Below are 13,737 nucleotides of genomic sequence, written 5' to 3'. Positions count from 1 at the left end.
AGAACTCAGCTATCCAGCGGCATGCTCCGTGGCACTCAGCCCCTCAGAGCTTTGTCACAAAGCCTTAACGCAGCATAGACTTAAACCTCAGGAAACCAGGACAAGCAGAGTTAGGCACACACCACCCACACAGCACAGTTTAGCTCCAAGCCTGAAGCTGGAATAGCCAAGGGGGAGGGCACAGCAAAGGGTGGGGTCTCAACCAGCACATGGTGTATTTTGCAGTGCTGAATGCCAGCGTTTCTCTACGTGCACTTCAGCAGCATTCAGGGAACTCACTGGTACTGCCTGCCACTATAGCAAACAGCGGAGGGCAGAGCCTCTGTCAGTGCCCTGGCACCCCCTGGTGACCTGGCCTGGTAGAGCAGGCCTTCTATCACCCATGCCTCTAGCTCAGAGGTGGGCAATTATTTTGGGCGGAGGGCCACTTACTGAGTTTTGGCAAGCCATGGAGGGCTGCATGACAGGCAGCTAGGGGCAGATAAATATTAATTTTCTAAATTTGTTAGGGGACCCGCAGGCCGGATACAATGGCCTGGCTGGCTGCATCCAACCCATGGGCTGCATTTTGCAGGGCTTAGGGGTGCACCCCACTTGGGATGACAAAGTGCAAACTTATCTCAAAGCCCTGAGGCCTGAAGGCCCAGCTTGGGGTCCCCTCCAAGTTAATTTTCTCCCCTCCCAGAGAGGTGGTGCAGGAGCCCAGGCTCAGCCTGTCTCTACAGTCCAGTCCAGGGACCCAGGCTAAGCAACTCTTCTGTCCTTCCCTGGGCTGGTGCCTACCTTCCACACACGGCTCTTTCTCTCATGTTGCTCCTTCCACACTGCTTCCAGCCTGCCCCTCTCCATTTGCCAGTCTCAGCCTGTCAGGCCCCAAGCCTATGAAGCAGCTGCTTGCTCACAGTTGGAGTAGGTAAAAAGGCCCTTCACTTATCCTTTCTAGTCTGGTGTGGGATGTCCAGTCCCCTTGCACATGGAGGATTCCTTGCAACATCCAGGCAGAGCTTCTACCTGCTCTTCAAGGTGCCCTTGAAGGATCCAGAGCTTTGTTTCAGGGCTGAGGTCCATGGTTTGGTTCAGCATCAGGGCAAGGGGTCTTCCTGTCCTGGAGACTGTCGGCAATTGGGTGCCAAGGGCAGTGGTGTCTGGGTTTCGTGAGGGTAAGCAAAGGCAACTTCTCAGCAGGAATCTTCAGGGCTGGGGTGAGTGGGCAGGAACACTGAACAGGTCGGTGGCTAGTGGGGAGCACACTCTGAGCTGAAGGACAGCTAGGGGCAAGCACCTTCTGGCCCCTGTGCCTGACCTAGCCTTAGTTCTTGTGCATTCAGAGCTCCCATACAAGGCACCATTAGCTCTTCCAGCCTAGCCTCCTGCCCCACACAGGCCATTAGTTGTAACCAACCCTCCTGGACAGAAGCCAAGGATGTGTGTTTGGCTTGAGCATCTCCTGGGAAGATGTCTAGTCTAGACATGAAGAACCAAGAGCAGGAGAAGGTGCCACGCCACATCCCTTGGGAGTGGGTTCCAATGGCTTGTCCCACTTCTCTGCCATGCACATTGCTCATAGTTTGCATCTCCAGCCAAATGGTTCTCTTTTTGCATTTCTCTGCTGAACTAAAGATCACCTTTAGTCAAATGTTTGTTTCATACAGCTCTGACTGAACGATGATGATGGTCTCTTCTTGTCAATGAATGTCCGGCCGGGCAGAGAATGCCAGCCCCTAGGTATATCCAATATAGGGAACAACAGGGCAAGTACAAAGTGGTGTGGTATTCTTACAAAGCCTTCTATGCACGGGGCACGAAGAACCTCTACAGAAGGAGTTAGCATGCAGTAGTCAGTGCCCTGCAAATCCACACTCCAGCTTGCTGTACACTGACTTCCCTGCATGCTATCAGTGCCCTGGATCTCCATCAAAGTATCTAAGTGCTACTTGAATAATAAGGATTATGTTGGTAATAATAATGGCATCTGTTCTCACGTGGGCCCTTGAAAATCTTCCCATTTAAGAGATGCATTGTGCTGGAAATGAAACAATTGTCCATTACGTAGCTATGTGCCCTGCAGCCCATGCAGTCCAAACCTCCTCCAAGGTGTTCTGGCATTGAAGGTATCTGTCATAACTCCTTTCTCCCTCTCCCCAGGTTTCCTTCAAAGCCCGTTGCCAGAGAACATGGGGGTTACCAGCAAGATCAGTCCCTCTAGAGCTGCAGGAAGTTCTTAGAAATGGCCCTCACTTTGGTTCACAGACCCCCAGCCTGCCGAGAGCTCTGCTTCTGAAGGTGGACATGTTGCAATGCACTTGCTTCACAGAGAGAAAAAGATTGTGGGAAGGCATTCGTGTCTAACCTGCAGCATACCTGTACTAAGAGAGAGCTGTGTTTAGTCTAAAGTCAGTCAGAAGGGAGGGCAGATTTGCATGTAACTGAATAATATATATATAGACAGCACAAGCTACTATGAACCCAAATTCATTTAATCAAATGCTGCAGAAAGCAAAACATAAGAAAGAGAGATAAATCAGAATACAAAAGACAAAGGAGGGAGAGAAAAAGGGGGAGGGGGCAGTGCCAGGATCGAAAAGCAAAGGAGCAGTAAACCCATAGGAACAAAGTGGGTCACAAAACTGAATCCAGGTAATGCGAGAAGAATCCATAGTCCCTGTTTAAACCATACATAACATGAATTTGTGGATGATTTCTTGCTCCCCTGTTTCCCATACCGACTAGGCCTGGTCCTCACCTGAGGAGCTGCCCCTGGTGGGAGAGATCTGAAAGTGCAGCTCCCTTTCCTGCATTGCCCAAGGCAGATTTAGTGATGTCTGCCATGGGGCACTCTGGAGAGAATAGGTCCTCTCCACAGCACCACTGTCCTTGCCTCTCCTGCTAACAAGCAGAAAAGCTGGGGAGTAGTATGAGTGTCCCCACAAATAAAAGACAGGGGCACCAGGGCAAGCTCCCCAAAGCCACTGGCATAGACCATGTCATTGTTCTCTTCCAAATCCTTCCTTAACACATGACTGAAAAAACTGAAATACATGATTGAAAAAATCCTGGCAGTGTTTGAGCTGCTGCTAAGGTGAGACCAGCCAGCCCTGCTGCCCTGCCAGACATGTTGCTTCCTGGCACTCCCCTCTCTGTCTGGATCTCCCTGGTGCCTCCTGACTCTCAGGCTGTGTCTACACTGTACACTGAGAAGCAGGGTGGATTAGAGTGAGCAGAGCTCTAGGCTACCATGCCTAGACTGCTTCTGCTCATTCAGGGATAGCTGGGAATTGCTACATTGCAGAGGTACATACAGGTACATCATGTGCTCTTTAGGACAGGGACCATCTTTGTGCTCCAGCTGCATGCAATACCTAGCACCATCCAGACCTGGTCCAGGACAGATCCTAGGCACCACTGCAACACACACTGGCTGCTATTGTGAAAGACTTGCACTCTCCTGGCTGATATTTCTGGGCCCCATCTGTTATCTAAAACATATGAAGGTTGTATACAATCAGCTGCAAAATGTTGTGGCATTTTTAAGGCATCCATAGCCAGAAACCTACTGATTGTGGAGAAAATTAGAACAATGCAAAAGGAATAGACACAGCTGCCAGCACCTCCTCACTTGCCTACAGATCTATCAAGTGATTGATAACTTACATGAATGCCTTCCAGTGCAACAGCACCCCTCATCATCATCCCACAGGGAGCATGTCTGGTGGAATGGAGGAGGGCAAAGAATCCCTGACATGTACAATAAACTCAGCAGAGAGCTGCCACCCATCACATGATGCCCTGGTGATACTAGTGTGCAAAGCATGAGAAGGGGGCTCTGATCCCAGAAAGAACAAATAAGAAATGCATAGATTTGAAAGGTGGGAATAGACCTTTTGAATCCTCTAATACGATGTCCTGTGTGACACAGACAAATAAATCCAGCATTAAACCCCAAACTCCAGCAGTTAACCCCCAGGCCCCATTTACAAACTGGTCTAGAGCACAGTGTTCAGAAGGATATCTTGCCTTGATTCAAAGAGCTTAAATAATAGGGAATCCACCACATTAAGCAGGTCAGCTGGTCCAAGGGGTATAAGCTTGCCCCCTATTTCCAGTCTGAATTAGTGATGCTTCAGCCACTGGCCCATGCTCTATTGAGTTTCTTTGTGAGAGCCCCTGCTGTCGGAAGCCTTTTCCCCAAAGAAAGTCCTGTCAACTGGGATCAAGCTGCCTGTTAACTTTGTCTTGGATCAATTAAATATGTCAAAGCCATATTCCATGCTCATTGGAAGCTCTTATTTATTTGATACCCACAAGGGGAGTGACTGAGAGGATCAGGCAACATCTTCCCTAGCTGTTTTCTGGTTGCTTCCCTCAGCTGGGACCTGTGTTTCCCCTTTTGATTTGAAAAAACCCAGGCAAGATGCAGGTAGGTTTTCAGTCCCAGAAATACTCTTGCCAGGGACAGCTCAACTGAGGGCGAACACAGGGCCTGCAGCCCTATGGACTGCCCGGCAGGTGGCGGAAGCGCTCTTTGCATCCCAGCCTGCTTGTAGCCTAGTCTGATCCCAGTGACTCCATGCCCTTGGTTTGGGAGAACTGGGGGGTGGAAGAACAGGGGAGGTGACTATCTTAATTTGAGGGTAGAAGAACATCAAGAAAGACTAAGAAAACATACTGTCCTCTCCTTGGCTTGCCCCAGGCCAGGGGTCGGGGCAGGGTGAACTGGAGCAGAGAAGATTGCTATGAAGAAGAGAAGGGAGGAGGGGGAAAGGAACTAAAATGAGCCAAAGGCAACATTCCCTAACTGGTCCCCTCCCTTGCCCCATTCAGGCTGGGAGATGCAGGTGGATCAGAAGGACCAGGAAAGCCACTCACTGCAACCCCCTCTAGGAAGATGAGGCCAGGGTATATTTGTGTAAGAGAGGACCTGGGACAGGCCAGATGGGGATCTCACCATCAGGATGGTCTATTCAGCACTAGCCTGCTGGAAGCCTATTCACTCCCTAGCTGGTACTACTTGGGCACTGGGTTGAGTCCTTTGTGGATAGTGGGACAGGGTAAAGGCAACTCTCACTCAGTACCCAGGGGCTGAGCCCTGGAAGAAACCTGCAGGGCCGGCAGGGTCTGCACACAAGGTAAGGCACAGCTGGGTGGCATAATCTGCAAGGGGCTTGCACACCACACTGAGGCTCTGGGGAGCTGGGGGATGGAGCAACAAGACCTTGCCATGCCAGGAGCCATGAGACAAGGGGAGTTTGTTAGTTACTCCTATTGGCTCCTTGTTGCCCCTAAAAGCTATGGACAACCCCCACACCTACATTACTAGCTCTTTGGACACATCACCCCACAAACCTACTCCTATAAACACCCAAAGACCTATACATGTCCCTGCAGATACACCCCATCCAATAGACATTTTTCTACTCCTATAGACATCAACCACACCTTCCACATACCATGACAGACCCCCACAGACCTATCCCTCTGCCTACAGACATCCCCAAACCTACACATAGCCCTATAGACACCCACAGACCTCCCCCTCCCTAACCCTATAGAACCTGCCAGTGTATAGAAGCACAGGCACCCTCCAGACCTACACACAGGAATCATCTCAGCCCCTCTGAAATACCCTACACAGACACCCTACAGCCAGCAACCCCCATTGGGGCACCCCTACCCCCTGGAGACAACCCCCCAGCGACAGACAGACCCACCCCCACCCCTGTGTGCCCCACTGTGGAGCCCAAGAGCTGACAGGCTGGGACTGGGGCTTCTTTTTTTTTTCACCCACTCTTTGTTGTTTCAAAAAAAGGAAAAGAAAAAAAAGTCTGTTTTGCCTCCCAGGCAATATTTCTGGAGCCAATCGGAATGCAGCATCCACCCCAGCCTCGCCATAATTAAAGGTTTTAAGCAGGCTGCCTGGGCTGGAGTGCCCTGCACACTTGCTTTGCAGCAGCCTGTGGAACTAGTCCTGTTCTCACACAGGAGGAGGAGGAGGCAGAGGGAGGAAGCTCCCGTAACCCTCTGGGGAGACATACGCATACACGTACCCCAGCAGCCCCTGTGCTCTACTCACCCCCACGGCAGTCGTGGGGGGCAGGGGTGGGCACCATGAGTGGATCCTTTGACAAGAAGATCACCAGCATCTTGACCGATATCTCCAGCTCCCTCAGCTGCCATGCGGCCTCTAAGGACTCCCCCACCTTGCCTGAGTCCTCCGTCACCGATCTGGGCTACTACAGCACCGCGCACAGCCAGCACGACTATTACCCCAGCCAGCCATACAGCCAGCCGATGAACCACTACTCCTATCACCACCAGTTCAACCTCAATGGACTTGGAGGGGCCGGGACTTACTCCCCCAAATCTGAGTACTCTTACAGCACCTCGTACAGGCAGTATGGGCACTTCAGGGAGCAGCAGCTGCCAGCCCAGGAAACAGGTACAGAGCCCAGGGGAGGTGGGGAGCCTGTGTGTGGGTGGGGGGCTCTTAGCAGACAGTGTCAGCTTCCCCCCACAGCCTTAAGGGTGTTGGGAGGACAGCAGAGATCTTGGCAGTGTCACCCTTTTGCCGAGACACGAAGTTGAATCTTGGGTGCCAGCAGATGTGGGGCCAGGGATCGGGGGGTAGGCAGGCAGTACTGGGGTTTGCTGGGTATCCAAGATTCTGGATCTCGGTAGAGATGCAAACTTCTCCTGCTCCAAGTGAGGAAGAGTTTCTCTTTTCCACCTCCCCCAGCCCCTCTCCCCCCATGCACACGCTTCGCCTTTTGTTCAGGAGAAAATTCCTCCCATTTTCTTTTTCCCCCGTGTCACTGGGAGCTAGTTGCTCCTGACCCTAGAAATCATAACATCCTTCAGATCAAACCACCAGTGAAATAGGTGGAAACTGGGAATGATATTTTGGGGACAGGGTGGGGAATGGATTTTGTCCGTCCAGCCCAGACTGATGGGACAGTCAGACTATCCCATGTTAGGAATGAATAAGAAGGCAGTTGTTAGCTGGCAGCTTGGAGGTAGGGAGGTGGAGGTGGAGGTGGGTGAAAAAATGGTTTATTTTGGAACTAATCAAACTTTTAAATCAGATCTGAAATGCTGGGGAACAGGGAGAGCAGGGAAGCCTCAGACCTGAGCCCACAAATACCAAAGAAAGGAATGGGAAGGGGGATTGAATTTTTTTTTTAATTTCCTCTTATTGGCTAATTCCCCATTCTGGGAAGGCAGCAGGCAGTTGGGACCTGCTGGAGACTGAGAGTCGGGCTGGTCACAGCCTTTTGTACTGGCTGGGAGGGGAAGAGAGGAGCCAGATGCAAGAACCAGTTGGTTTGGAGCAGATCAGAACCAGCTGGTGCATTGCTCCCGCAGGGGAGCCGGCAGGCTGGGACAAGAGCAGGGACTGGAGAGCTAAGGGAAGTGGTTACCATCCAGAGACGTGGGAGAGAGAGGAGGAAAGACAGAGCAAGCCAGCGGAGGAGAGAAAGAGACACAAACAAAAAGCCCCGCAAGGGAGAGCCAGGCAGGGAAAGCAGGATGTGCCAGAGGAAGCGGGGGGAGAGAAATGCCACAGGAGGAGAAGCCCCTTCAGGGAGACTAAAGGCAGAGGCACCAGAGAGAGAATCCCCCACTTCTAAGTCCTCCCTGTGTGGCTGTGATCCTTTAACCCGGGAAGTCTGTCCAGAGCCTTCTCCCCGCAAAGAGCCTCGCCCAGGCTCCCATCAGTCTACTGCCCCCGCACTCAGCGACAATCTGGACTTTTGATAGCTTGTGGCTTGAACACTTCTCTGGACAATTTTTTCAGTTTGGGTTTTCCCCTCCACACCCAGCTAGGGCAGGAGAAATAGCCCAAAGCCCCCTGCTCCCAACACGACCTGACCTCTCTCCTTTTCCTCTCCAGTCTCCGTGAAGGAAGAACCAGAGCCGGAGGTGAGGATGGTCAACGGGAAACCCAAAAAGATCCGAAAGCCCAGAACCATCTACTCCAGCTACCAGCTGGCCGCGCTGCAGAGGCGGTTCCAGAAAGCCCAGTATCTGGCCCTGCCAGAGAGGGCAGAGCTGGCTGCTCAGCTGGGGCTGACTCAAACCCAGGTAACTTCACAAAGAACAAACAATTCCATTTACCTTCCCCTTCATGTGCCGGGAGGCGGGGAAGGAAGCAGGAGGAGGAGGAGGAGGAGGAGGAGGGAAGAGACAGAGCACTTGTTGCCAGTGCCGCACAGCCCCTGGGTTTAGTGGGCTGAGATGAAAGCGATGGCGCTTACACAATCAGACAGGGACCCAGCACCGAGGAGCCAGCTGTCTGGGATGGTGGGAACAAAACTGTAGGTTTTCCTCAGGCGCTTGGATGGGCTTCTTGGGTTCATCTGGGGGAAGAGGAATTCCCTTCCCCCAGAGGGGCCCGTTCCTCCTCCCTGGCACCAACCTAATTGTGCTGACTTCAGAGCTGCTCCAGACTAGCTCCAGCTCCACCATGTGGCCCAGTGAGATTAAAATGGATCCCCCCTGCCTCCCCAGTCTTGGGAGGGATCTCTGCCTCCTTGCCACAAAGTGAACCCATTCTGAATGTTTCGGGGAGGATCCCAAGCCCCCTGAAACTGGCTTATAGGTCCTCAAGGTCACCCGTCTGCCCAAGCCACACTGGCCCATGGGGCTGGCATGGGTCAGGGCCACTGGTTTCTATCCCCAGAGGGTGATGCAGCCAGTATCACTTGTACTGGCCTTGGATCCCTGGTCCAAATGCCCAGGTGCCCATTCCCAGCTGGGGCAGTTGTGAGTGGTCTTTGGTGCAAGTCTGGAGCACAGTCTAAACACTGCAGTGAGATGCCTGGAGCACTCTGCTCCTGTGCCCTGTGCCCCAGCCTCCCTGCAAATGTCCTCCCCTCTGTGGCTCTCCCCGTTGGCATCCCAGCACGGCTGCAAACCTGCAAAGCCAGTTAGGCTGTGGCGCGCTAAACCCTTCGCTTGACCTAGAAAAGCAGCAGGAACCCTCCCTCCCTCCCCTTCCGCTCCTCTCTGGAGCTTTCTGGGATGAGTTTAGTCGCCTCTTAGGAATCCAACGGCTAATTCAGACCAGAGAAGTAGACGAGGGAGAAACAACATCAACCGATGCTAAGAGCACATGGGCTGGTGGGTTTCCTGTTGGGACAATCCAAGCCACCTCATCTAGACCTCCAAGCTCAGACCCCAGCGTTCCTCTCCCTAGACCCAGGTTTTGCTTGCTGTCAGGCTCCAACCTTTACGTAGTCCTTTATTTGTTGGAAAGGACGAGCATTTCCTAAGTAAGAATCACTTGGCCACATGCAAAGAGAAAAGTGACTTTTTTCTAACCCTCTCCACTAAGGGCTATTCCCCACAGAGCCTGCTCTGTTTGGGGGAGTAGAGGAATGAAGACTTATTTTGATCTGAACGCCGCAGTATCTAGGCGTGTATGAGTCTGCTCTAGGGAAGCTAATGACTAGGAAGGAGTCCAAGCTACTGCTCCCCACCTCTCCCTGGAGAGCTGAGATGGGTGTAACCCTTTCATGCCTCTCTCCACACCTGGAGCCCTCCCAGGTGGGGAGGCATTGCTGTCACAAGTGGCGGTCAAATGAAAGACCCAGTTCTCCCGCCCTACTGTGGGCTGGGTGTCCACTGGGGACAGCGGAGGCGTTCGAATGCATGAGGCAAGCTGGGACCGGTCCTGCAGGCCTTCCACAGGCTGCAGTTTCATGGCCTAGATCAAAATGGAGTCTCAGGCCAGCATGTTTCCATGAGCTGCCCGTCCTGAAGCAGCCGCTCTGTGCAGCAGGACGGCAGGATGGCTTCAGTTGAATGTGTTTAGCTCTAGTTTGTGGTGGTTGCTATACATTAGCTGCCACAGGGACAGGGTCCATGAAGAGTCCTGAGCATGGCAGGAGTGGGATGCAGGGGTTTGGAGGGGAAAGATTTTTCTGTTCCTTTGTAGTCTCACTATCATTAGGGATTCTACTTTCTGAACAACATTTAGGCTCTTCCAAAAAGGAGCCTCATCACAAGATTTAGTGAGGGACACATGAAGCCCCTTCCCTGAGCCACAATGGGGCCTCAAGCCTTTAAAAAAATTGTTCTTCTTGGGGTCGGGGAGGTTGGGGGTTAAAAACAGTAGCCTTAGTTTGCAGTCTAATTTACCATATTTTCCAGTGTACAAGACACGCATATACCTCTCAGAAATATAAAAGGATAACATGGTGGTGCTGTTGGTGGGGGAGAAGTGTTTAACATAAATTAGTCTGAATTTTGGTCTGCTTTTTGGACCTCCTTTTTCAGGGTGGGTGGGGAGGACAGTTCTTACACATGGGAAAATATGGCAATACCAGTGTGCGTTTAGTATGAGGGGGATTTAGAGGCCCTATGCTTTTTTTTGGAGGGGTTGTATGCCATACATAAAAGAGCCACATCTGTTTAAGGTGAGCGCCCCTGAGATAAGGGTCCTGAGTACTGCAAAGGTCTTATGGAATGACCATCCTTAAATATTCAAAAATCCTTTGCTCAGAGCCCGGGAGCCTCTCTGAACTAGAGTAGGCGCCCACCATGGCGTCTGTCTGATGTCCTCCAAATCAAGGCCTGGTGAGCCTGCTGGGGAGCCATTTTAATCACAGCCCTCCCAGACAGGTGACACTGTAGCAACAGGGACACTTATAAATGTCTGAGGGAGTTCGTCATCTGCTCGCAAAGCAACATCCTGTTTTGGTGACAACTGCCTCCTCCCTGATGCCCTCCCCCGCCCAGCTAAGAGGAGAGGCAAAGCTGCTGACATAGTAGCATTTCTGTTCCCCATCCTTGAGTGTGTCCTCAGATTTCCTCTGCATTTTGCTGTTGCAGTGGGACAGCAAGAGTCACCTTTCCCTTCCTTCCTCCCCTCTTCCAGGTGAAAATCTGGTTCCAGAACCGGAGGTCCAAGTTCAAGAAGCTGTACAAGAATGGGGAGGTCCCTTTGGAACACAGTCCCAACAACAGTGACTCCATGGCATGTAATTCGCCGCCTTCTCCTGCCATCTGGGACAATAACTCTCACAGTGGCTCTTCCAGCAGAAGCCAGCTCCCCCAGCCGCTTCCCTACAGCTCTTCCCCAAGCTACCTGGAGGAGCACAACCCCTGGTACCACCCACAGAACCTCACTGGACCTCACTTACAACATCAGCTTCCACCCACCAGCACTATGCATCATACTTCTCCCGGGCCGCCTCCCAATCCAGGGGCAGTGTACTAACCTCCTGCCTCCTCCGACTAGTGGAGCAAGAAAGGAAACAAGGACGGTGACAGTCAGAACACTTGAGGGGGTTTCTTAACGTGTTCATTTCCAGGACAACAGCAACACACAAACACCCCCCTCCCCCTCTGCCCCCCATCTCAGGACCAACAGAACTGCAAAGGGTTCAAATGACAGGCCAATGCAAAGTGAGAGAGGAGGGGAGGTAGGGGATTGGGGAAGGGGATAAAGATTAGGAATGGAGGAGTCCTTTTTAGCCACACCCCATGTCTACATGAGTCCCCCCCACACAGCACCTTCCCACCCACTGCCACCCCACTCCTTGCAGAGGACACTGAATGGGAAGATTCTTCTTGCCTCCTGCTCTTTCTGCCAGAGATTTGCCTTTCATCTGGAAGGAGGCCAAGACACATTCTGCACAACGCCTCGCTTCCAAGAACAGCACAACTGTTTTTTTTACCTTCCCAAGTGAGCTGTTTGTGGGGTGTCTCCTTGAGGACTCTGGAGGAACATCTCAGGCTGGCAGGACTTCGCAACCACTCATCTTCTTCCACAGTGGGGTAGGAGTTTTCTACTCACCCATGTGATAAAGAAAGAAAGAAAGATATAAATATATAGAAAAATATATATGCCTTGCCATCAATCCACCCACGCAAGGGTCAAACTGAAGATGAAAGCACAGTTTAAGCTAAGAGGGAAAACAATTTGTAATAAGAGTTGCCACACTTTGTAGTCTTTAAAAAAAATCCCTATATATGCTAAAGAGCTAAAGTCAATTCTTAGATATGTCTAATGTATAGAACTGGATAGTATATAAATGTTAAATAACCTTATTGAAGGGAGCACGGTTAAAAAGGATGAAATTTCTAGTACTGGGGAGAGATCAGATTCAGAGCTTGTTTTTATGAACTTAAATCAAGTGTTAATTCAGGATCACACCAGATTACTCCTGGTCTATAGTGAGGAATTACAGTTCCCCATGTCTGATCATTAGCTGGTAGAAGCTGCAGGACCAAAATCCCTGTACTGAAAGAGGGCCAGATTCTGACCTTGGTTATACCAGAGTTAGAAAACAGAAGTTTGACTTTCTTGGTTGGATTTGCAAGCACGGTAAATTCCCACTGAATTCCAAGGAAGCAGTTCTGATTTCTGTTCACTGAGACTCTGACCCTTTGTTAGGACTCTGGGGAAAATAGAGTGGTTATTTAAAATGCAAAAAATATATATATTTTAATATTTAAAAGTGTGTTTCAGGAATGATTTAAGTTATTTTAAACCAAAAGTAAGACTGCTACAGTTGTCGGTTTTCTAACAGTGCCCTCCACACAGGTCGTTTAAGCTAATGGCAAAGAAAATGCCTATTTTTAAATGAACCAATAACCCAACACCCCTCCAAAAACTGAAAAAAAAAATCTCTTGAACATTTTTTAAAATAAGAATACTATTTTTTTTTTAAAAAGCTGCAGTTTTAAGAAGTGTTCTTATGTGTTGTATAGTCCCAGAGTTCTTATTTATGTCGCCTCATATAAATAAGGGCAGATAGGGGAACAAAAATGTACATAAGGTTCATTTGTATAAAGTTGAACAAAATAAGGTGGGGTTTTTTTGGGGGGGGGGTTTAACCTGGCTGTAAAATAAAAAATAAAGAAGAGCCCTCAGGGCTTTGCTCTAAATTTCTTTCTGCTTTGTTAGTGGACAAAACTTTATATATAAATGTTAATAAAAATACTTAGAATTTCTGACTATCCAAAACCCCGTTTTTTTCCAAGTCGCTATGGCAAAGAAGTAAGGGGCAGGGAGGAGGTGGGAGTGGGGGAGTAAGGTTCCAGCACGTAGAAAGATTTCTCATTGTCTGTGATGAAGTAGGGTTGTATATGAGTTCCGAACCAGCTTGTTACTGCGGCTTTAATACACTTTTATGTGGGAAAGGACTGGACTGGTGAGACTGATCCAGCTGCTGTTGGAGTCAGCAGAAGTCTGTGCTGGGGTTAGTGCAGGAGTGACTCGGAGGCATTCGGGGGTCTGTGTTATGTGGGAAGTCAGAATAAAGCCCTTTCTGGTTTTAAAGCCAGTGAGCTCAGTCGTGGCTGGTCTCAGGAATGCCAGTGAGACATTCTGTGTGCTTAAAGTTAGGAATACATGCAGGTGCCTAACAAACAGAAGGGCTGATCTCCCCCTCCTCCCCTCCAACTCCCTATCCCCAGAGACGGCAAAGGCAAACCCCCCGGGGCACAGCTGGAATGAACTGATAAATCAGCGAGATGGGAGCAGACATTCAGGTGGGAATGATCACAGAGCATGCAGTACCCCCCCCCACCCCACCCCACCCCACGGGAGGTGCCCCAGGGGCAGATTGCTGCATCCATCAGGGGTGTCACAGGGTGATGGCCAGGATTGACTAAGCATAGACAAGCTGAGACAGGGATGATGTCTCCTTCCACCTGGGCTGAGTCAGGTCTGGGGAACAGGACCCTGCTGCTCCTCAGCCCAGCACCTCTGGTTACCACTGCGCTGGCAGC

At 50.7% G+C, this 13,737-nt stretch overlaps 1 protein-coding gene across 1 annotated transcript; it reads left to right on the top strand.

Moving 5' to 3' along the window:
• Positions 1–5,918: 5,918 nt before the first annotated feature.
• DLX3 (distal-less homeobox 3) lies at positions 5,919–12,957 on the top strand. Its single transcript, XM_006276684.4, has 3 exons — positions 5,919–6,436; positions 7,889–8,079; positions 10,877–12,957. The coding sequence occupies exons 1-3, from the start codon at positions 6,106–6,108 to the stop codon at positions 11,216–11,218; spliced, it is 864 nt and encodes a 287-aa protein (XP_006276746.1). The 5' UTR covers positions 5,919–6,105; the 3' UTR covers positions 11,219–12,957.
• Positions 12,958–13,737: the final 780 nt, after the last annotated feature.

The sequence above is a fragment of the Alligator mississippiensis genome, chromosome 4, assembly GCF_030867095.1.
Source record: "Alligator mississippiensis isolate rAllMis1 chromosome 4, rAllMis1, whole genome shotgun sequence".
Lineage (NCBI taxonomy): Eukaryota > Metazoa > Chordata > Crocodylia > Alligatoridae > Alligator > Alligator mississippiensis.
This window is presented reverse-complemented; position numbering and strand designations above follow the sequence as displayed.